This window comes from Lactuca saligna, chromosome 1, assembly GCF_052625555.1.
Source record: "Lactuca saligna cultivar CGN05327 chromosome 1, ASM5262555v1, whole genome shotgun sequence".
In the NCBI taxonomy this organism is placed as follows: domain Eukaryota; kingdom Viridiplantae; phylum Streptophyta; class Magnoliopsida; order Asterales; family Asteraceae; genus Lactuca; species Lactuca saligna.
In genome coordinates, this window is record NC_136417.1 from 70,624,064 (window position 1) to 70,646,949 (window position 22,886).

General features: G+C 31.7%; 2 protein-coding genes across 2 annotated transcripts; one reads left to right on the forward strand and one right to left on the reverse strand.

Moving 5' to 3' along the window:
* The first annotated feature begins 458 nt into the window (after positions 1–458).
* LOC144999343 (polygalacturonase-like) lies at positions 459–2,111 on the forward strand. Its single transcript, XM_078958704.1, has 4 exons — positions 459–921; positions 1,013–1,302; positions 1,375–1,603; positions 1,697–2,111. Exons 1-4 carry the CDS (start codon positions 505–507, stop codon positions 1,916–1,918), a joined length of 1,158 nt encoding a protein of 385 aa, XP_078814830.1. The 5' UTR covers positions 459–504; the 3' UTR covers positions 1,919–2,111.
* Positions 2,112–15,739: 13,628 nt separating this feature from the next.
* Positions 15,740–18,283, reverse strand: LOC145008194 (protein FAR-RED IMPAIRED RESPONSE 1-like). Its single transcript, XM_078966825.1, has 5 exons — positions 18,174–18,283; positions 17,863–18,049; positions 16,932–17,026; positions 16,601–16,827; positions 15,740–16,044 (listed from the first exon to the last, which is right to left on the reverse strand). The coding sequence occupies exons 1-5, from the start codon at positions 18,281–18,283 to the stop codon at positions 15,740–15,742; spliced, it is 924 nt and encodes a 307-aa protein (XP_078822951.1).
* Between the last annotated feature and the right edge of the window lie 4,603 nt (positions 18,284–22,886).

The window sequence follows — 22,886 nt, forward strand, 5'->3', positions numbered from 1 at the left end:
CCCAACATAAAATACGGTTACAAAAACACGATCATATAATTACCAAATTCAATGCATGTTGCTCGTTAAACTTCTACACAACACAGTCTCTTTAAAGTTCTTTAACAAAGACTATACTACTTTCAAATTTCATGGTAGATTTCTTTCTTAGGCTTTTAAACCAAAACAATATTCTAACAAATTAAATTAAGTTATAGTAATATTTTATGTTTATAAAAAAAAAACAAGACATGTTTCTACAATTATCGGGTCCGTTATTTGAGGATCAATCCATGATCTCCAAATAATTCTTCAAATTCGTATTTTATTCAACTTATACGGTACAAACATCCATAGCAGTAGCAAAATATACATGGGAAACAGTGTGTTGACTTATATTTTACATTAACTAATCGATTAAATAAGGATGATTAGTGCTAATTAAATACAGTTAGATGGTAGCTCTACAATCTCCCTCATAAATAACCTCCCATCCACCTCTTCAATTCCACCATCTCCACAACCATGGCGATCCCTCTGGTAATTGCACTTGTCGTCGTCTTCTCCTTCATGGAAACCACCGTCGCTACAACGTATAATGTCAGAACAATGGGAGCCAAAACCAACGGGAGAACAGACTCAACCAAAACATTCATGGCTGCATGGTCTGGTGCATGTGGCTCATCCAAACCTGCAACCATTTACGTCCCAAACGGAAGGTATTTAGTTGGTGGGTTACGCTTCAGTGGTCCATGCAAGAACAAAGCTATCACCATTCGTATCGATGGCACCCTTGTGGCTCCTTCCAATTATGTCGCTGAGTATTGGCTTCGGTTTAATGTAGTTGAAGGAGTAACAATTCTCGGTGGCATTCTTGATGCTCAGGGTGCTGGTTTATGGGCTTGTAAGGCTTCCCGAAGAAACTGCCCCTCCGGAGCAACGGTAATCATTGATTGATCTATTTGTTTTCATGGTTAATTTAACTGCTGCTTAATTTGGTTTTTGAAACGAGAATGGTGGTTGAATTGTGCAGAGTTTAGCGATCTTCAACTCTAAAAATGTTGTGGTGAGTGGGTTGAGTTCATTGAACAGCCAAATGTTCCACATCGTGGTGAACGGTTGCAATAACGTGAAGGTGGTTGGGGTGAACGTGGTGGCGCCGTGGAACAGTCCAAATACTGACGGCATCCACGTGCAGTTGTCCACCGGAGTATCAATTTTGAACTCCAAAATCAGCACCGGTGATGACTGTGTCTCCATTGGCCCTGGTACAACCAATCTATGGATCGAAAATGTCGCTTGTGGGCCAGGACATGGCATTAGGTAAGTACCCAAGAGGTTAAACTCTAAAGGAATCTGTAAAGTTGTAATGATTAATGGCGTGTGTTATTGTAGCATTGGAAGCTTAGGGAAGGACTTAAAAGAAGAAGGGGTGCAGAACGTGACAGTGAAGAGGGTTACTTTCAAAGATACAGATAACGGGCTGCGGATCAAGGCATGGGCGAGGCCGAGCAGTGGTTTCGTTAATGGCGTTCTTTTCCAGAACGCCGTCATGACCAACGTCGAGAACCCAATTGTCATCGACCAAAACTACTGCCCTGGAAGCAAAAACTGTCCTCGTCAGGTATGTTTTCAAAATGTTAATTCTCTTTGGAGTTTGGATGAGTTTTTATTAAGTTTTTTGTTCAACGAGGCATAAGTTTTGAAACGGTTGCAGGTTTCGGGTGTGAAAATAAGCAACGTGAAGTATCAAGACGTGCATGGGACATCAGCGACGAAGGTTGCGGTGAAGTTTGATTGCAGTAAGAAGAATCCATGTAGGGGAATCACGATTCAAGATGTGAACCTGAGCTTCAAGAACCAGCTTCCGGCGTCTGCATATTGCGTTAATGCAGCAGGAAGAGCTTCCGGCGTTGTTAAACCCACAAGCTGTTTGTAGAGTAAGGTTTGTTGCCTGAGCCCGTGGCCGGAGAATTTTGTTTTAATCGCCTGGCTTTGCACCGATGTTTCATTGTTTAGTGGTAGGGTTTGTTTCAGAGTGTTATAAATTGGGGTTTTGGTGTTGTATGTAAATGTTGATTGAAGATATTCTCAATCTTATATTCCTATTGGTGCAACCTTTATTTGCTTCATATATTTTGATAAAATATCCGCGTGTAAACTTTTAACTGTTTTTGTTTTTGTTGTATTTGCCCGTTCAAAAAAATTGTAATGTTATATTTGCAACAAAGGCAATCTATTTGCTTGATTGGAATGAAGTACTTCGATTTTGGATGCAAACATAGCGTTGCAAGCTTTAAAACCGAAAAACCGAACTAGAAGTGGAATCAGTTGGAACCAGTTGATGATACTTGGTCTAGTTTCGGTATCGAACACCTACTTAAATAGCACACTTCGTAATAGTATTGAACCCGAACCGGAACCGGAACTAGGTAGTGCTATTTGGTTATGTTCTCGGTTTCCAACTCTCTCCTTAATCGGTGTTCAGTTCTTACGTTTCCAGTCCGGTTCGGGCTAGCTCCAAACTGATTTACATCCCTATATAGTGTGTCTTTTGCAAAAATAGCTAGTATCGTATAGTGCAACTAGAGATGTGTTGGTGATTTGTATTATCAATATGTATTTAAGAGTAATTGATTAATTTATTGACCAAATACAATCTTGATAAACATTAAGTAAGGGAGGTGCGGAGTGCAGACTTATTTAAGTTGATCAAGATTCAAAGTACAATAGTCATTTAAGGGCTAAGTCCATGAACGAACGGGGGTCGGGGCACCGGCCCTAGAAGCGGGGTCGTCCAAGGGGCGACAACCCTGGCAAGGTCCAAGGGGTAGAGCCCTAGGCTGTTGGAAACTATCTTGTTACAATTTGGACAGTTTTGGGACATGCAAAACTACTTTATGACAGTTTTCAGAAAAATACGATTTATAACCAATTATGGTCATATTTTATGGTACATACATGAAATTCATAATCTCTCATTCTTTGTTCTTGTTTCTTTTATTTTGAGTCTTATTCGATTGTTGATTTTGGGAGTACCACTGATATACTTCAATTCGAAAGTATCATCACGATTCTCAGAATTCCAAGTGCTATCATACCACAAATCTCTAACGAAAATTGAAGTATTCCATGACATTGGAAAGTGGCGCTTTTGTGAAGGACATGACAAGTAAGTTTGACAAGTTGGTGAAGTTTGAATGCTAAAACTTTCATAGATGGCAGAAGAAGATGAAATTTCTCCTAACCACTCTGAAAGCGGTGTATGTTTTGAGTACACTCATACCAGAATTGGCTGAAAATGAAACTTTGGAGGCAACAATGAGGAGATCAAAATGGGATAATGATGACTACATCTGTCATGGCCACATAGTTTGCCTGACTCTCTTTTTGATATCTATCAAAATGTCGAATGTGCTAAACAACTATGTGATTCTCTTGAATCTAAGTATATGACTGAAGATACTTCTAGCAAAAAAAGAATTGGTCAGTAACTTTATGGGTTACAAGATGTAGGGCCGGAGCTAGAAATTTTGCCGGTAGTAATCATAAAGCATCAAATGTGTTTTTCCTTTACCTAAAAAATAAAAATAAACAAGAATCATAGGAAATGAACACATTATTAACAAAAAAACAATCAATAACCACTTACAGTAAATTACTAAAACAATTATGAGATAAATATGTCCAATTAAAAAAGTTCAGAAGGTAAATTACTAAAACAATTATGAGATAAATATGTCCAATTAAAAAAGTTAAGAACGAGTGATGATAGGTACTGATAGGGTCAATTACTTTATCTTTACTCATCACTTTATTTTTATTCAAGTCTAAAGTGAAAACTCGATTACTTTGGTACTATATCTCCTAGTTATACATATGTAAATCAACCTTGGAACAAATATAATGTGATAGAGACATGCAATACAACGAATCTACATCATTGATCAAGAGTCGAGAAGAAAAGCCATAGAGGTGACTGACGCCCAGTTGGGGTTGACATTGTGTTTGATAGGTGGAGACGTAAAGTTATAACAACCATTAATGCACTTAATGAAGGTCAATAGGTGGAAAAGAAGGTGAGATTGGAGATGGAAGGGGCAGAGATCTTCAAGAAGAACACAATATCCCTCTGAATGTGGTTTAAATTATTTTTTTCAAATATTTTTAAAATACTTTTTATTTGAGGAATGAGAATTAGGTTTTTTTTTTTGAATTTTGAAAGTATATTAGAACTTTCCAAAACATTGAAAGTTTTTTAGAACATCCAATTTGCATTCTTAGCTCTCTCAAATCATTTTTCTTTTTTAAAATATATAGATATTTGTAATTAAAAATATTGAGTTAAGTATACAGTGGTTATATGTTTTCATATGTGTGTAGTTAGAAAGAATTATTTAACAGTCAAAGAATATGCTATGGTTCGTTTGAAAAATACACATAGGGACATTTTATAGGTAGACAAGTTAGGGGGAAGCAGTTGTCTGCCCCTATTATCTCCGCTACTAACAGGATGATTGATTCTACGTCTGTTATGAAACAATTCAATGAAATGTTAAGGATTCTATGACAATTTGCTTAACAAAATTTGAAAATTGATAAAGCTACTTTTGTAGATGTTATCATTGACAAACTGCCCCCCCCCCCCCCCCCCAATCCTAGAAAGAGTTTAGACACACTCTGGAACATAACAAGGAGGAATTAACTTTGGTTCAACTTGGAATCCATTTACAAATTGAAGAGGCTTTAAGGACTCACGAGCATGATAATAATTCTAAAGTCAACAACAAAGTTAGTTCCTCCTCTATGAATACGGTGGAAGGATAAGGATCAAAGAATACCAAAATGTCTAATGGTAAAGGGAAGTTCAAAGAAAAGGATGACAAGTCTTCCAACAATAAGGTAATAATTGGTTTATTTGAATTGTACCAAATCGGGTCATTTCAAGAAGGATTGTCGTCTTCGCAAAGTAAACAAGGATGTGAGTCCTAGTTGGTCTAAAGATTTAGAAAAGCAACAAGCTCATATTTCTATTTTCATGTAGAATTCTAATTATATTCATAATTATGTTTATGTGATTTCTAAAGCATTTTATATGTAGGATGATGATGTTGCACAGTGGGTTGATTGAGGAGCAACATGTCATGTTTGCAAATGTATTCATTGGCTTAAAGAATGTCAAACAATCGAAGATAGATCTGTTGTGAGGATGAGAAATATTGTAACTGAACCAATCAAGGGTATAGGATCTGTTTTACTTTAATTTATTTTTGGAAAGTGTTTTTGTTTGAACAATGTGTTGTATGTACCAGGGATTCATAGGAATCTCTTATCTAAAATAGTTTTAAATAAGTGTGGTTAGAAACAAGTATTAGAAAGTTACAAGTATATTCTATCTAGACATGGTTCTTTTGTGGGATGATTAGACTTAATCTTAATTATCCTTCTTATGATAATTTGATTTGCATGGCTTCAACTAGTACTAGCAATAATTTTAATAAATCTGATTTATGGCATGCTAGATTAGGACACATTCATTACAAGAGATTAAAAAATATGTCTAAAATGAGTTTAATTCCTGCTTTTCATATATATATATATATATATATATATATATATATATATATATATATATATATATATATATATATATATAATGAAAAGTGAAAACATACATGTTAACTAAAATCACTAGATAGCCTTTTAAAGATGTTCTTAAGGAAAGTATGGTATTGTAACTCATACATAGTGATTTATGTGATTTTCATGCGATGCCTTCCATTGGAAAAAAAAACTATGTTATTAATTTATTGATGATGTATCTAGGTATTGTTATCTATTTGCTACATTTAAAAGATGAGACTTAATAAATTTAAGATTTATAAAAGTAAGTTGAGCTTCATAAAAATGAATGAATAAAAGTTTTGCGTATTTATAGAGGTGGTGGGTATTATGATCCAATTTATTTCGAATCAACTAGAATAATACATCAAACCATGACTCCTTATACACCACAACAAAATGGTGTAGCTGAAAGGGAGAATACGACTTTAAAAGAAATGGTTAATTCCATGTTGTCATATTCTGACTTGAGTAATGAATTTTAGGGAGAGCCTATGTTAACTTCATGTTGTATCTTGAATATAACTCTAAATAAAAGGATTAAGAATGCTCCTTATGAACTTTGGTATAAAAAGGTACCAAATTTGAGTTATCTCGATGTTTGGGGTTATAGAGCAGTTGTAAGGCTCACGAAACCCAAAAGGAAAACATTGAGTAAGAAAGGAATATGTTGTATCTTCATTGGATATCTTGAGCATTCCAAATAATATGGATTCTATATTTTAGAAGCTAATGACTCTGTATCTATAAACATTGTTATAGAGTCAAAAGATGTTATCTTTGATGAAGAGAGATTCAAATCCATACCAAGACCAAGGACATGATTCAATAATCTTCTACCAAGAACACAACTCAATATGAAGATGTTTCTAGTGGTACAAGTTTTTTACCTAAACCTAGGAAAAGCGCAAGAGCTAGAAAAGCTAAGTCTATTGGATATGATTTTCAAATTTATTTAGTTAACGGGAACATTGGAGAAGACTGTTTATCAACATCAATATAGTTATATTGTAACATCCTAATGATAAGGTACTTCTAATTTTGACCCTATAATATTATTATAATGAAATTTAGATCCTAAGTATAAGAAAGAGCACAATTAAGGCCCTAGTGGCATTTTCGTAATTTGGGAGTTCGGGGAGTACACCATGCATACATGTGTACACTGAGCATACTAGGGTGCTCCCTAGTACACTGGTCATACATATGTATCAGGGTGTACGTGTCACGCATGAAAACCCTAAGTTTTAGGGTTTGACTCATATTTAAACCCCATTATAGCCTCATTTCCTCTCACTTTATCAGCCTCCATCCTGTTAGCACGTTTTTGCAACCCTAATCCATATTGTGAGGCATTTCTAAGCCTGAGTATAAGTGATTTGTGCTTTTGAAGAAGAGTGAAGGAAGGAGAGACCACCTTGGAAGAGTGAAGCTCTTTAGATCCATGACGTTACCACCTTTTGGCACCATTTTAAGGTATCAAGTTGTGAACTTGGTGAAGTTTCATTGAGATCTTGTGTTGGAATAGTTTTTGGTCCTTTTGTCTCAAATGTGGAGATTCATTAGCATATCATGTTCTTGACCCATTAAGCTGTCCTTTTAGACCTTTCGAAGGGTCTTGAGTCATAAAAATGGGTTCCAAATGGTTTGTTTTGCTCCATGTATCATTTAAAAGGTCTTAATGGATTAAGAAGTTGCGTTAAGCACTTAATGGACATGCAAAGTCATAAATTTGGAAACTTTATGACTCTTGAGGGTATTTTAGCCATGGATTTGAAAGATGGATGTGAGAGCTTAAGCCATTAAGCTCTTAATAAGATTTTACGGATCTGGGAGTACGTCCTGCATACCTGGAGTACGCATCGTGTACGAGTTCAACCACCCCGATGGTGGTCAACGCTCGAGTACGCCCTGCGTGCTTACTCTATGTTGACTCGACTGGGATGACTCAATTGACTTAGTTGAATTGACCAGTTTGACTTTGACTTTGACCAAGTTTGACTTAAGGGTATTTTAGGATTTCGATTGAGATTGGTCATTTGGTTGGATAAGTGACAGTTAGAGCTAGTATTCGTAGTCGAGACCTTATCAACTTTTGTCCAGTCTGTGAGGTCAGTTTTCCTCATTGTACATATGGGTTGAAGGCACTAACATCGGCCCATTGGATTAGATATCATGTTATGTGATAGTATGTTATCATACTATAGTGATCTGTTAGATCAGTATCCTGGTATATAGGATCATGCTATGCTTAGTGATCTATAGATCTGCCATTTTATCTATTGATTGGTGATATGTATGTTTATCTATTATGTATATGTCGACATGTTATGTGTGGTTGGGTTGAGGTGGACCATGCTAGAATAAATACCAATAGACCCAGGGCGACCCAGATAGACTGATGGCATGAGAGGCATACCAGTCAAGTCGAAAGCCCAGAGAACGGTCTAGATAAGTTGAAGGCCCGGTGAGGCGGTCCAGTCATGCTGAAGGTTCTATGAGCGGTCCACATAGTCTGTAGGCCGATGTGGCATTCCAGTCAGGCTGAAGGCTCTGTATGCATGTTGTTTGTTATTGTATTTATATGGTGGTACTTTGGGGGAACTAACTAAGTGTTGGCTTACAGTTTTTAGGTTGTGGCTTCAGGTACTTCAGATGATCACGGGAAGGCGAAGGCATGATAGTACACATCCTTTTCTTTATGACTTATGATTTTGGGAGACTCTGATGTTTGGAAAAATATTTTGAAAACTATGATTTATAAACAATTTATGATTTTCAGTTGATTTTAAAAGTTTCAATTTATTATGATTTTTATGGATGTTATATATATTATTGAGGAAGATCTATAGACTTTTAGTGAAGCTATGGCTTCTAGGGATATTCATTTATGGGGGAGGCAATTCAGGATGCAATTAATTCTATCATCTATAACAATACCTTGGGTATTGTCCGATTTAGCTCCCGGTTGCAAGGAATTAGGATGTAAATTAATCCTTAGAAGGAACTTGAATATGGATGACACCATAGATAAGTATAAAGCCAGATTAGTTATCCAAGGCTTTAGGCAAATGGAAGGCAATGACTTTCTTGATACTTATCCTCATGTTGCTAGAATTTCCACTATTAGATTATTTTTAGCTCTTGCAGCTATATATAATATTATGATTCATTAAATGGATGTGAAACCTACATTTCTAAATGGTGACTTGGATGAGAATATTTACATGAAATAACTTGATGGATTTGTGATGCCTGGAAAAGAAAACAAGGTGTACAAGTTGAAGAAATTATTATATTGTTTGAAACAAGCACCAAAATAATGGCATCAAAAATTTGATGATGTGATCTTGTCTAATGGTTTTGCATTAAACCAAGCTAACAAGTTTTTATATTGCAAATTTTATGCTTTTGGTAAAGGAGTCATGATTTGTCTATGTGTAGATGATATGTTGATTTTTGGTACTAATCAAGATAATGTTGGTTAAACCAAGAAATTTTGATCATCTAGTTTGGACATGAAAGACCTGGGATAGGTTGAGGTGATTCTTAGTATAATAATTAAACAAGGAAACAATGATATTTCAATCACTCAATCTCATTACATTGAGAAGACATTGAAAAAGTTTATTGTTGAAAATTTTTCTCTGTTGGGTTTTTATTCAAAAATAGTATAAAATAAATAGTTATAACTACGAGTTTAGCAACAAAAGAAATTTTATGTTTCAATAAACTAAAACCATTTTAACCCACCAACGATCATTTTTCTAGAACTTAGAAATATTAAACATAACCAAAGAAGAAGAAGAAAGCATAAAAAGCTTTGAAGACTTTCCTTTTGACAATTAGGAAGTTGATGAAGATGAATTTAAAAGTCTAAGTTGGAGTTCTCTAAAAGATTGGAAACACCAAATATGCTATTAACACTTGTAAAATGTTGTTCTTAAGCTTTAAGACATATTCCAAAATAAGCCTATGATTCTAACACCTTTTGAAAGAACAAAGAAGATGTAGATAAGGGTGAGAGGAACCACGAATTTTCAGCCAAAAATAAGGAGAATTTCATACACAAGAACCAAGAAAATAACTAGTAAAATATCTCTTTTATTTACATGCCATGTCTACAAAAGTAAGGTTAGTAAAAGGAAAGAGTATGGTCTTCTTACAAGCATGTTATTAAATAATAAATAAATGAAAAAGCATGTCCCCTATGGAAGAAGTCAAGGGACAAGTTTCAAGTGCTTATTTACTTTATATAACTAGCTAATAAGATTATAACTAAATGGATTACTCAAAGAGTCCAAAAGTTTGTACACAACATTCATAATTATATTATATTAAGCTAGTTTTTGTTCTCTTTATTATTATTATTTCCTATAAATAATAATTCCCAATATGTTGGTAAAATATTATTTTCCAAAATAATGTTGTTCCAATTAAATATAAGTGTTGATATACTTATTAATAATCAAATTAAACTGATAAATAATCAATTAGTGGTAACTTGCTATAAAGTGTGACCATATATGATAATATGTTATTAGTAATATCATCTTATAATGACTCTTGGGAAAACAAAATATTTCAATCTCCCACTTACACACGACTTATCATAGATTGATATAGGTAATAGCGAACATCTAGCAACATTTTAATGCCCGTAATAACACATGACCAAGAATGCTAATCATCAACATCCAATTCCCAAAAGCTCAACACTTCAATTGATGTATAAGGTAAGTTTATCAGTTATCCCTTTGTTACAAACATCATGTTGGACATGAGACTTAGATTGTAATTAATCTCATTTCAAGTTTAACTTTGGGTACCACGATAGATGTCTAACTCTCACCATATAAGAGGAAAAAATCTCATCTGACTACGTAAGCCTCTTGCATAGTTCATACCATACCTGAAAATGGATTTTATAGCTACCCGTTAAAGGATTAGTATTTGACTACATCAAAGCACAATACTCTCTACACATAAGTTCCACTATGTATAACATGTATTAAGGATACAAATATATACCTTTTAATGAAGTGTCAATCACGAAATCAATCCATGAGGCGATCTTGTCGTGGGTACATTCAGTACCAGTTCTCTAACAAGTATCTATGAAATTTGGTTACAACCACTTACCTACTTTCATCTGGTGAGAGTCAACCAATTCAATTCATATTAATCTTACTTCATGGATTAAACATGTTAATATAGAACACAACAACTATTGATGTGATGATCATATCCCGATATATCAAAACAATATAATAATTGTGGTCTTAGCATTCTAATATCGAAATACTCAATTCAAGTTAAAATACGATTTCTAGAATAATAAAGTCCTATAGCTGAAGTGTAACCACTTATACATAACTTAAAAGGAAGGACTTTATTAATGTATTTGAGTAAATCTAAGACTTTACTCTTAGTTTAGTTAAATATCCAATCATATCTGATTTCAACTTCTGAAGTAGCAATGTATTCTTATTTAGTAGATTGTGCAATTATGTTTTGAGTGGACCTCATTCCTAAAGAACTTACTCTTCATTCCATAATGAAGTCATAATCCAATTATAATTCATAATTATATATATAGAGAAAAGTGAATATGTGGTTGTCATGTATGTAATATTATGTATAAAACCATCTCAATTGAATTCATTTTAATAAAAAAACACAATTTTCTTTCACTCTTAGCTTCTTCTTATTGTTTTTGAACTCATATTATTTTTTAATTTGGAATTCATCCCCAAAATCTATGTATTTCGAATGTGTTTTTTTTAGACCTCTAGTAGAAGCTTGATAACTTCCTCTGACACCTACCTTATGTATACTTGCATTTTTTTATGGATTATGGGAAGTGGTTTATCGGGGTTTTAATGAACAATTGCAATCCTTCACTATAGTTTCTTGTAATAAATTTCAATATACCAAACTACATGTAGTTTGCAAAATATTTTTATACATAGTTTGTGGTGCAAAATTAAACTTATAAAACTCCATAAAAAAATATATACAAAGCCTAACATAAGCTCTAATAGAGGATACAAGAAATATGGTAGAGATATTTGATTGAATTTTGTTAAAATTATGTAGTTTTTGATGGCAGTATACCCAATATTAGGTACATGACAACCACATATTCCCCAAGCCACGTATATATATATATATATATATATATATATATATATATATATATACACACACACACACACACACACATTGAATTTAGCATCTTATGTAGCTCTTTACATAAAGATCTTCTAAATTGATCATCACATAAACATTATATTAGTTCTTCTTAAGTACTCTTAGAATATTTTTATACTCTCATAGTAACTCAACCATGTGTTCAATTGGTATATTATGATATTTGCGACGTAACCATATACCTAGTTTTATGCATGATAAATTAATGATGAATAATCATTCTATCTAGCTAAAACTTATTGCGATGTAGCAATGTCAATAATCCTCTAAAGGAATATGTATATTGATCTCTTTCAAGATATTGCCAATATATGCATAAACATTTCGAAGCTTTAACATCCATTTATCTAGCTATATAGATTTTACATTCCAAGAATGTAGCATATTATTCCTAAGTCTTTTATCTTAGAAATACATTTCGAATCAAGGTGAAAAACAATGGCATGGTTAGAATATAATTTCTCATGATTAAGTATGTCTCATTCAGACAAGATTAGGAATATCACTATGCTCCCAGTAGTTCTTGGTAAATACAAATGTCATCTACATTTTGATGTGAAAGTACACCTTTAATATATATATATATATATATATATATATATATATATATATATATATATGTATATATATTAAAATGATGATTCAAACCGTGAGATGTTTACTTTGTATCCACAAGTGGAACTTAAGCGTTGCACATTTTTTTAGAATAACATGGATTAAGAAAAGTTCCAAGCTATTCTATATAGATATCTTCAAGTAGATATCAATTAAGAAAATCGGTCTTTCTTGAAATCTCTTTTCTATATCTCATATTAGGAATATGAAGTTATAATAAATAATGTCCTTATTGATCAAATCATAGCATCTTGTGAAAAGGGTTGATCATATTCAATGTCATGAGTATGATAAGGATCATAGCCAATAGTAAGAGTATGAGAAAATCTTTTTATAACAAGTATTGATTAAATGTGTGTGATACAAAAGTTATTTAACAAACTAATCAAGCCCATACATAATTATTATACATGGATTACATCTCAATGTTCATGACTCAAATTCATTTAACAAATTCAAGATCTAATATAGATTTTGGTAGTTGATGAGTTTTTAGAAACCATAAAGAAGAACTCATCAATGAGAGATTCCTCATTTCTCAAGTTATAGATGATTTCTACCAGTCATGCGTTGAGTTTTTGCTTATAACTAGCTATTATTCATGTTTAACAATTTCATGTTTAAAACTAGTCCCAACTCTTACAACATCAGACTATGGTTATTGAGATACTTCAAGTTGCATGTGCCTTTCACCTACTTTGTCATTAGAAGCTTACTTTCTGCTAATTCAACATTCAGAAAAATAAGATAACTTATTCTTGATGGGTTTCTATACATAATAATCTAAACATACTTTTAGAGTATTTTATGTATTTAGTACATCTTAGGGTTGTAAACTTTATTTTTATATAGGCTTTAAGTCCATACAAGAGTAAGGAAGATAAGGATGGAGCTTTTCCATACAAAATCTTATAAAGTGTTTTTATCTACTTATTAGTTGGTGTTTGTATTCACAGTACAATTGACAGTGATTAAGGTATAATCCTAAGAGAATAAATGAAGATATTTTTTACTTATTAGAAAGTAAACTTTATCCAGTAAGATTTAATTCATCATTTATTATCACTAAATCTTTAGATGGTGTTATTGGATTGTATCTCAGCTTTATATTTGAAAACTTAAACCAATATTTCACAATTATTCTTTACCATGTAAAATATAATTATAACTACTATAGTTGTTAACAAAGTTTATTTGTATCTTGCATTAAATCTTAGACATTTATTACAAAAGAAATCATACATCACAATGTATAGTTCCTTAATAATTATTTTCTTCATATATTAGTGAAAATATCATTAGTAATCTTTTATATACATAAAAGATCCGCATATTTCAAATAAACTACATTATTTTCCTTCAAAAATTCCTTTCTTGAAATTAGAATATGTGTATTTCATTTATATAATAAAGATATCAATGTCTTAGATACGTTCGATTTAAAACAAGTTTAAGTCAAAAGTGTTTGCATATAGAACTTTTAAGTTATAAAACATTGATATTTAATTTATGACTCTATTATGAGATCTAGTCTCATAAATATATGTAAATCATTTCAGAATATGAATACTTTCATTATAAAAAACGATTTAAGTAAATAATCAAATTTTAAAAAACTAAGATATATATTTCAACATGTTAAATTAAAACATATATTTTTCCAAAAACAAACAATGTTTTACAATACATATAAATTATGTTCTAAGCATAAATTATAAACAAAACTCCAAAAGTGAATTTCTAACTTGTATGTGCTCATATGGTTACTCTTTTGTAAATATATGAAAACAAATTACAAATATTAGATTAACATATCAGTACCAAATACTTGAAGGTTATATGAAAAATATAAGTTCTATCTAATAGATTCATGAAGTACATCTCTTCTAGACTTTCTTTTCAGATAAAGGAACAGTTTCTTTTTTAGTATCATGTTTCTACACAAAAGAAACAAGATGCATCTATGTAGATAGTGTTTATACCTCCCCAATGGTAGTGAAGAATCTTTTCTTTATAAATCAAAACAAATTGGGACATCCAGATAGTGTTCGAGTTGTTATTCTGTTTTTATAAAGGGTATAGCCTCGTGCTACCCTTTATATTTGCTCAAAGATAGTGTTTATACCTCCCCAATGGTTAGTTTTTTATATTAATTTATGCAATTTTTAATTTATTTTTTTCATACATCACAATTACTTATTTATGATGTAAACAACTTCCATTTCTATTCAGGTAAATTATGGACTCTATATGTCAAAAATAACTAATTTTGTTGTATCTAATAACATGTTCCCCATTTTTTTCAAGATTCTCGTTCTTTTATTCATAGTTAGATTTTCATACTGATTGTATATGACACCCCGATAATGCCACTTCCGCCATTACTTAAAAAGTTTATCTTCACTGAACATATAAGATATTTACTAGATGTCTTTGAAGTAGAGGAATGTTGTTCTTTTAAAGAAGATTTCTTTTTAATAAACAATATTTCTCTACGTTAGATATGTAGTAAAGATTTGTTATGTTCAATGGAAATAATCTTTCTAAGTAATGGTGGAAGTGATCTTGGAGTCAGCTACAATTTGTATGAAAATCTAGCTAGGAATATGAAGAAGAAGAAGAATCTTGGAAAATGGGGAATGTGATATTTGAGACTTGTGAAATTATTTGTTATTGAAGATTTTATCATGTTTGATGTTATTCTATGATGGTGATTAGAAGTTGATTTGCTAGATGGATATTGTTATGTTTATATTTTTTATGAACAATGTTGCATATTTGTTAGGAACAATGTTGTTGTATATGGTTATATGTAATGAGTTTTGTAGTAGAACTTCGATGTTATTTAGATGTAATAATATTTTTAATCCCTTATGATTAAACAAAACATATGAAGTGGTATTACATAATCCTTTATGATTATACAAATGAATATTGTATATGGTTATATAGTAGATGTTATTTATATGTAATCATAAATGATTGCATGTATTGAATAATAGTTAACAAATTACATAATTATTTTTATTTGTATAATCATAAATGATTATGTAATACCACTTTATATGTTTTGTTTAATCATAAGTGATTATAAACTTTTGTAATCATAAAAGACATAAAGCTAGATAGAAGAAGGTTTAAGATAAAAAAATTTCAAGAAAACTGATTTCTTGTACTAATAATAAAATCAAAGAAAGAATTATCAAAGTAAATTCTGTTTTATAAAAAGAGTGAAGTGTACCAAACAAAACGTATATTATTCAGAAAAAAAAATCTTGAATTATTCATTATTGATTAAACTAGTACTTATCTATGTAGTTTTTGATGATTGTTCTGCTACAAGTTTTGTTTGGCATGTACGCAATTTATGATGATCCATTTCTCTACATCCTAAGCATCTTGTAGTTTGCTTGTTTGAATTTTTATATTCTATTTCTACTGCACTTTGAATTCTATGTTTCTTTCCACTTCCTTTATTGCATTGAACATATGGAACGTTGATGTCAACATCTTTTGGAATAGAAATGCCAATGAGCTTTCCTACCTCTTCAACATCTGTCCTATTTTTCTGAAATTCATTTTTAGGATCGTTCTTGCATTCCTTCAACATACTTTCTGTTTTGTTAACAAACAAATCCATTTAATCTTTATTTTTTCTTATGTATTCCAAACATGCTTCAAAGTTATAGTATGCTTGATTGACAGATCTGTTAATTTCACTGTCTCATGTATCATATACATGCCTACCAAAGTGATAATGCCTTGATATCGCATCCGTTCTCCAACGATTCTCAATGTACTTTTCAGGTATTTCCTTAATTCCATGTTTCATGAGTATGTTGAATTCATGTCTGCACAAAGTCATAAAGCGGTTGAAGTGTTTACAAGTACATTTTACATCATTTATTGGAAGTTTTATTTCTACTTATTCAAAATAAAATTAACGCATTAAGTGTTTTATAATCATAACTGAAAATTGTTATACATTATGTTTTGATTCATCAAAATTTCAAATAAGAATATATTACTTCAAATTCTATTTTTAGATCACTACTTTTGTTCAGTTGTTCCACTTTGTAAAGCTTCCATCCGTTTATTGTTCCAACATGTTTGTATTGGAAGTACCAGGAACCTATGTAGATTTCATTTTGTACTTCATAAAACAATGTACTTGTATAAACTTTTTTAGCATGTTTTTCTATTGGCTGCAGTGAAATAAATTTATATACAACTTTCTTTGTTTGATGATCAAGCTCCTTTTTTATATTTATTTGTTTTTGAATTGCTGCGTCATAGTTCATCATGAAATGTAAAAGTAAATTTCTAGATTGATAGTAAGTGTTGAAGAAGGAATTCATGCTTTTTGATCTTGAAGTGGTTTTCATCAATCCAGACATTCTAGTGCATTGAGGTATACATGTATCCATTTGTCATGTAATTCGAACATGTCATTGAACCATCTTTTATCTTCCAGGTTGAATTCATTAATAATGAAATCTTACTTCTTCTCAAATTCATCAGGTTTGATATGCATGTTCCATACAAGCTTGTTAAATGTCTTCTTGAAGTCTTTGTTTTTAAATAGATCTCCAATAACCTATAAATGAACAATTTTACTTATATAAGTATAAACTATATACTTATTTGGATATATCATATATGAGTAATCATATATGATTATGTATTGTAATGTAGGATTAATCATATATGAATAATCATACATGATTATACGTTATGATATCTGATAATTCATATTATTATAATCATATATGATTAACTATTATAATAATATGAGTTATCAGATATCATACTATATAATTATATATGATTATATATTGTATTATCATATATCATACTATCTAATCATATATCATTAATCATATATTATTATACAACATGATATCTGATAATTCATATTATTAGAATACATAATCATATATGATAAATCATATATGATTATACTGTATGATATCTGATAATTCATATTATTATAATCATATATGATTAACTATTCTAATAATAAGAATTATTAGATATCATACCATATAATAATACTTGATTATATAATGTATTATCATATATCATACTATATAATCATATATGATTAATCATATGTGATTATACAGTATGATATCTGATAATTCATATTATTATAATCATGTATGATTAACTATTCTAATAATATGAATTATCAGGTATCATACTATATAATCATATATGATTATATACTATATTATTATATATCATACTACATAATCATATGATTAATCATATATGATCATACAGTATGATATCAGATAATTCGTATTATTAAAATACTTAATCATATATGATTACCTATTTTTATTTTTATTATACCTTTGCTTGTAGTTTTTTCATTATGTGTCACATGCATAGTCTGTGTCTTGAATTTGGTAAGACATATTCTACTACTTGTTTTATTGTTGGATCTTGATCAGTTAGAACAATTTTTTGTGCTTTCCCTTCATGAGCTCTAAGAAAAGCTTTAAGTAGCCATTCATACGAATCAATTGTCTCACTACTCATCAACCTAGCGATAACTGTAACTGATTTCTTGTGGTGGTCAACTGATGTGAATGGAACAAATACCATTTTATAGCTATATAAAGAAAATGTGTTTAGTACAATCATATTTGATTAATAGTATGTTTAAATTTAATTGTATATATTTTTTATTTTAATCATAAATGTATAAATTATGTAAAGTATATACATTAACTTACTTATTTGTTCTAAAAGTTGCATAAAACGATATAACTTCTCCAAACTCTACATAAAAAGCCTTTTCTCTTTCATCTGCCCAAAACATAGCAGCCAACAGATCTCGAATCATGTAGGAACTCAAATTAATAATTTGGGTAATGATCTCTACGATCATTCATTTTGTTTATCATTATTTTAGCATCCTTGTAACATAAGATTCTATTTACTCCTCTCCTCAAGTTTTTGTAGTCTGTTACCTTCGCCCCTACATATTCATATCCTCCTTTCAATACTTCTCGTATTTTGTGAGCCATTGTTGGACCAATTTTAGCTTTTGATGCACGTACTAGAAACTCTTTTTCAGAATATGACTTCTTTCTTGCCTTTTCATATAAGGTCTTTCCTCAATACTTTCCAGTGGGTGGTTGTACAATTCAAAGATTTTCTTAACTTTGTAATCTGTTGTTCCATAAACACAAATATAATATTTTTTGTACACCCAGTAATTATCTTGTTCGAATTTAGTTTCCTCTTGATAGAACTTGTAGCTAACGTATCACAAGGTTTTGGTTTATCCTTACCACCCTTATTGCATACAACATATTTGTTTTATTATCTAGCTATTGTATTTTGATTGGCTACTCAGTCTTGTATGAAAACCTGCCGTTTCTGCATAATCAATATACAGTTTTACTGCCTAATTTAGTGATTTGAAAATGCTATTTACAACTGGTACAAATTCTGTACGGACATTTGGTTTATATTCAGATTCTTCAAATATGTTACTGCAATATGAATCATTTGTTGAATTGAAACTTTCACCTGATAAAAGAAGGGAATGACAAATATGTTATTATATAATTTTATGTTGTAATAATCACATGTGATTAACAATATGTATTTATATAGTGTAATATATTATTAATTATATTTTAGTATGAAAAATCATATATGATTATAAATACTAATATATTTTTAGATGTTCAATCATATGTGTTTGTACATTGTCTTATATGATTAATCATATACTGTATTGTGTAATCACAAATGATTATATGTATTAATGTATAGGTAATCATACTTGATACTGTTTAATCATGTATAATTAATCATATGTATTTGTAGTTTGTAATATATGATTAATCATATTTTATGATGTATAATCATATATGATTATTCATCCTAATATATGATTATATATATATATATATATATATATATATATATATATATATATATATATATATATATATATATATATATATATATATATCAATTTGAAAACATATATGATAAATCAGAATTACAAACTATAAATACATATGATTAATCATACATATGAATAATCATATATGATTACTCATCCTAATATGATCATATTTTATGACGTATAATCATATTTTTTTTGTAGAATGTCTTATATGATTAATCGTATATTATACTATATAATCATATATAATTATACTATTTAATATATAATTAATCATATATTTAGATCTATGAACACATATGATAAATCATATGTTTTTTTTAAATTGTTATATACGATTAATCAAATGTTAGTATGTATAATCGTATATGAATATACACCTTAACATATAGTTAATCATAATTTATATTGTATAATAAAAAAAATCAGAATGAACTGTAGAAATTATAATGTAATATGTAGTACTAAAACAAATTATTTGTACCTTCAATACGAATCATATTTTGAAGTTCTTCATAAGTCAAAGGAATTGAATCGATTTGTTCGTCATTATGAGATGAATAAATTTCAGCTACAATAGACACGAACATCTCCGGAATGGACTCCCTGATAGCTACGGCCACCTCACAGCAATAATCATGTGGATCTCCTCGTCACTGGTACTAACCCTCTCGGGGTTGTTGGAGCATGAACCTCGGGTAACCACCATAGTCTCTTTTTCTCGAAAAAAAACATAAATCATCAGGGACAGGCTAAATCGCACACACACATTTACATACCCCTGCATGCTCCTTAGTATCTGAAGATTCTTACTTGAGTCACGTACGGATCTGGTACTTTTAGTAGCATGGGTTTTAGTAGCATGGGTCCAATACTACCTTCCACACCAACCTGTATTTGTCCCAAGTCCTCCTCTTAGGTCCCTAATTCGCAGGTACTCTATCCCTCATGGATATCTAACTACTCTTTTAGTAGACTTCTCAAACTGAACATCTAGGTATCCCCCTAGATCACTCTCCCACTCTAATCTGTCACTTAAAGATCTCCGCCATGTACAACTATGCAACACATACAGAGCAAATGGTAAAAATAGTGTCGATCAAGAAACGACCTCCTAGGCTAAGGCATCATGAATCAAGCAATTCTAGCTCAAAATCCCTGAAAATACCTAGCCTACCATCTAGCATGCAATTCTAACAGCTCAAGAATAACTTATCTCATAATATAATCAAGTAAGGTTATTTTGGGAAATCTGCGCACAGGCTCTGACTGATTGTACACACTGCTTCGTCTTGATTTCCTCTTAAAAGTCCTTTGCTCTTTTTAAAAAAATCGTTTCTTTTTGGAAAATTTTATCAACTCCTCGTTTTGATTCCGGACACACCCGATGGTGCATATGAATCCATCAAACCAAGGCTCTGATACCAACTTGTAACGTTCTAGATTTTCAGACAATTATTTTCATTTTAAAAATTTCAAAAAAAACATAGTTTAACATTTCTTATGCAAAATTTGAAATTTTCCCTAACATAAAACATCACAAATTGTTTGTCAAATATCCCAGAATCCACATAAACACAAATAATCAAGTTGTTGTGCATAATCATGTCGACGCCTTCCCGCAATCCTAAGATCTACCTAAAACACATTTTACACAAACACTGTAAGCACGAAGCTTAGTGAGTTCTCCAAAATACCATATACACAAATAATTAGCCTTTCAAGGATATGTCTTGGTAAGGACCATATGGTCATGTGTCTCGGTGAGGACCTTCCGGTCTCACGAATCGATATGGACCCTCCGGTCATGTGTCTCAGTGAAGACCCTCCGGTCTCACGGCATGGTATGGACCCTCTTGTCACAACTCGATATATGCACATCATAATGTAACAGAAAAAATCACAAGAACAGAATTCATAATAACACATATATCAGTATAAGAAAACAGACCCTCTGGCTAATAACACGAATAAGACCCTCAGGTCACACATAGATTACCACACATGTAATTATAGTGAGAAGACTCATCTCGCAAGTAAATCAAGTAAATCCTGCACCCAAACTATCGGTCTAGTCTCCGCCTAACATATGTCACGTATATCTCTGATTAATAATTGACATGAAAAACCCTTAAAATGTTAGACCAAGTTTCTCTAATAAACCTCAGGAGGGTAAAACACCATTTTGACCCTCAAAAGTCCACATCTTGACCAAAACCCTAAAAGTAAAAGAAAGTCAACACCCACCGCGTACGTTGGGCGTACATCCCTCTACATTAGGCGTACACCTAGCCATGCATGCATCGGATGGCTAAACGCTACGCGGCATGTAGCTGGGAGTATGCACAACGTACTTCTCAGACTTCCTCTTTTCACTCGTTTGGTCTTAATTTGTTAAGACAATTGCTAATACTATAGATTTGGGTTTAATAAGGTCCATTACTCCATAAAGTTGGAGACTTTAAGCCTTAGCAAGGTTGGACAAGTCTAAAACTCGTTAACTCTAATCCTCTAATCACAAATGTCAACATAACTCATACATGGAGAGATCTTGACGACCAAGATCTCATTTTTATGAACCTAAACATCTAAAAACACCTAAAAGGACAGGAGCTATGCTCTGGAGTTTATGAAATCATAAAGCTTCAAGCTTGGGACATAAAACCCTAGAAATGGACCATACCATGAACTATTCAAAACAACGAGAAAGCTTTGAGCTTGATACCTCTGAATGATGCACCAATGATAGAAAAACTTAGATCCAAGAGCTCGAACACCAAATCTTCTTCCTTCAAGTTCCTTCTTCACAAAAGAATTCGACAAGAACACTCAATAAGCCACAAATACTCACACAAGTTATGGAAACGGGATTTAAGTTTTGAGGAGAGTTGGAGGCTGGAAATGGTGGCTAGAAATGAGGCTATCATGTTCCTTAAATAGGGGCATACAAAAATCATTAGGGTTTACACTCTGAGCCTAGTACGTCCAACATACTAGGTGGCCTCTGTGTTCATGCTACGCACATGAGTACGTTGAGTGTACACATGCGTACACCCTGCGTACTCAATTGCCACCTTTTGTTAATTAAGGACTAGTTTTGACAAATTCAATAAAAGTTAGGGTCATCGATGCGTACCTTATCTCAGGATATTACAATTCTCCCCCACTAGGATTAGAATTTTCCCTTGAACTCATCCTCTGGAAACAGCTCTGGGCACTGCTTGTGCATCTTAGATTCTGGCTCCCATATCCACTCCGAACCTTTATGATGTTGCCACTGAATTTAAACCAAGTGAACCTCCTTTTTTCTCAAGGGTTTTACTTTCTTATCCAATATTGCTACCGACCTCTCAATATAGTGTCTGCGATCACCAACCTGAAAGTCCTCTAAGGGAACCACTATCGTCTTGTCAGCTATACACTTCCTTGTATGGGATACATGGAAAGTGTTATGAATCTGGCTCAACTCCTCGGACAGCTCTAACGAATAAGCTACCTAGCCAACTCGATCAATCACCCTGAA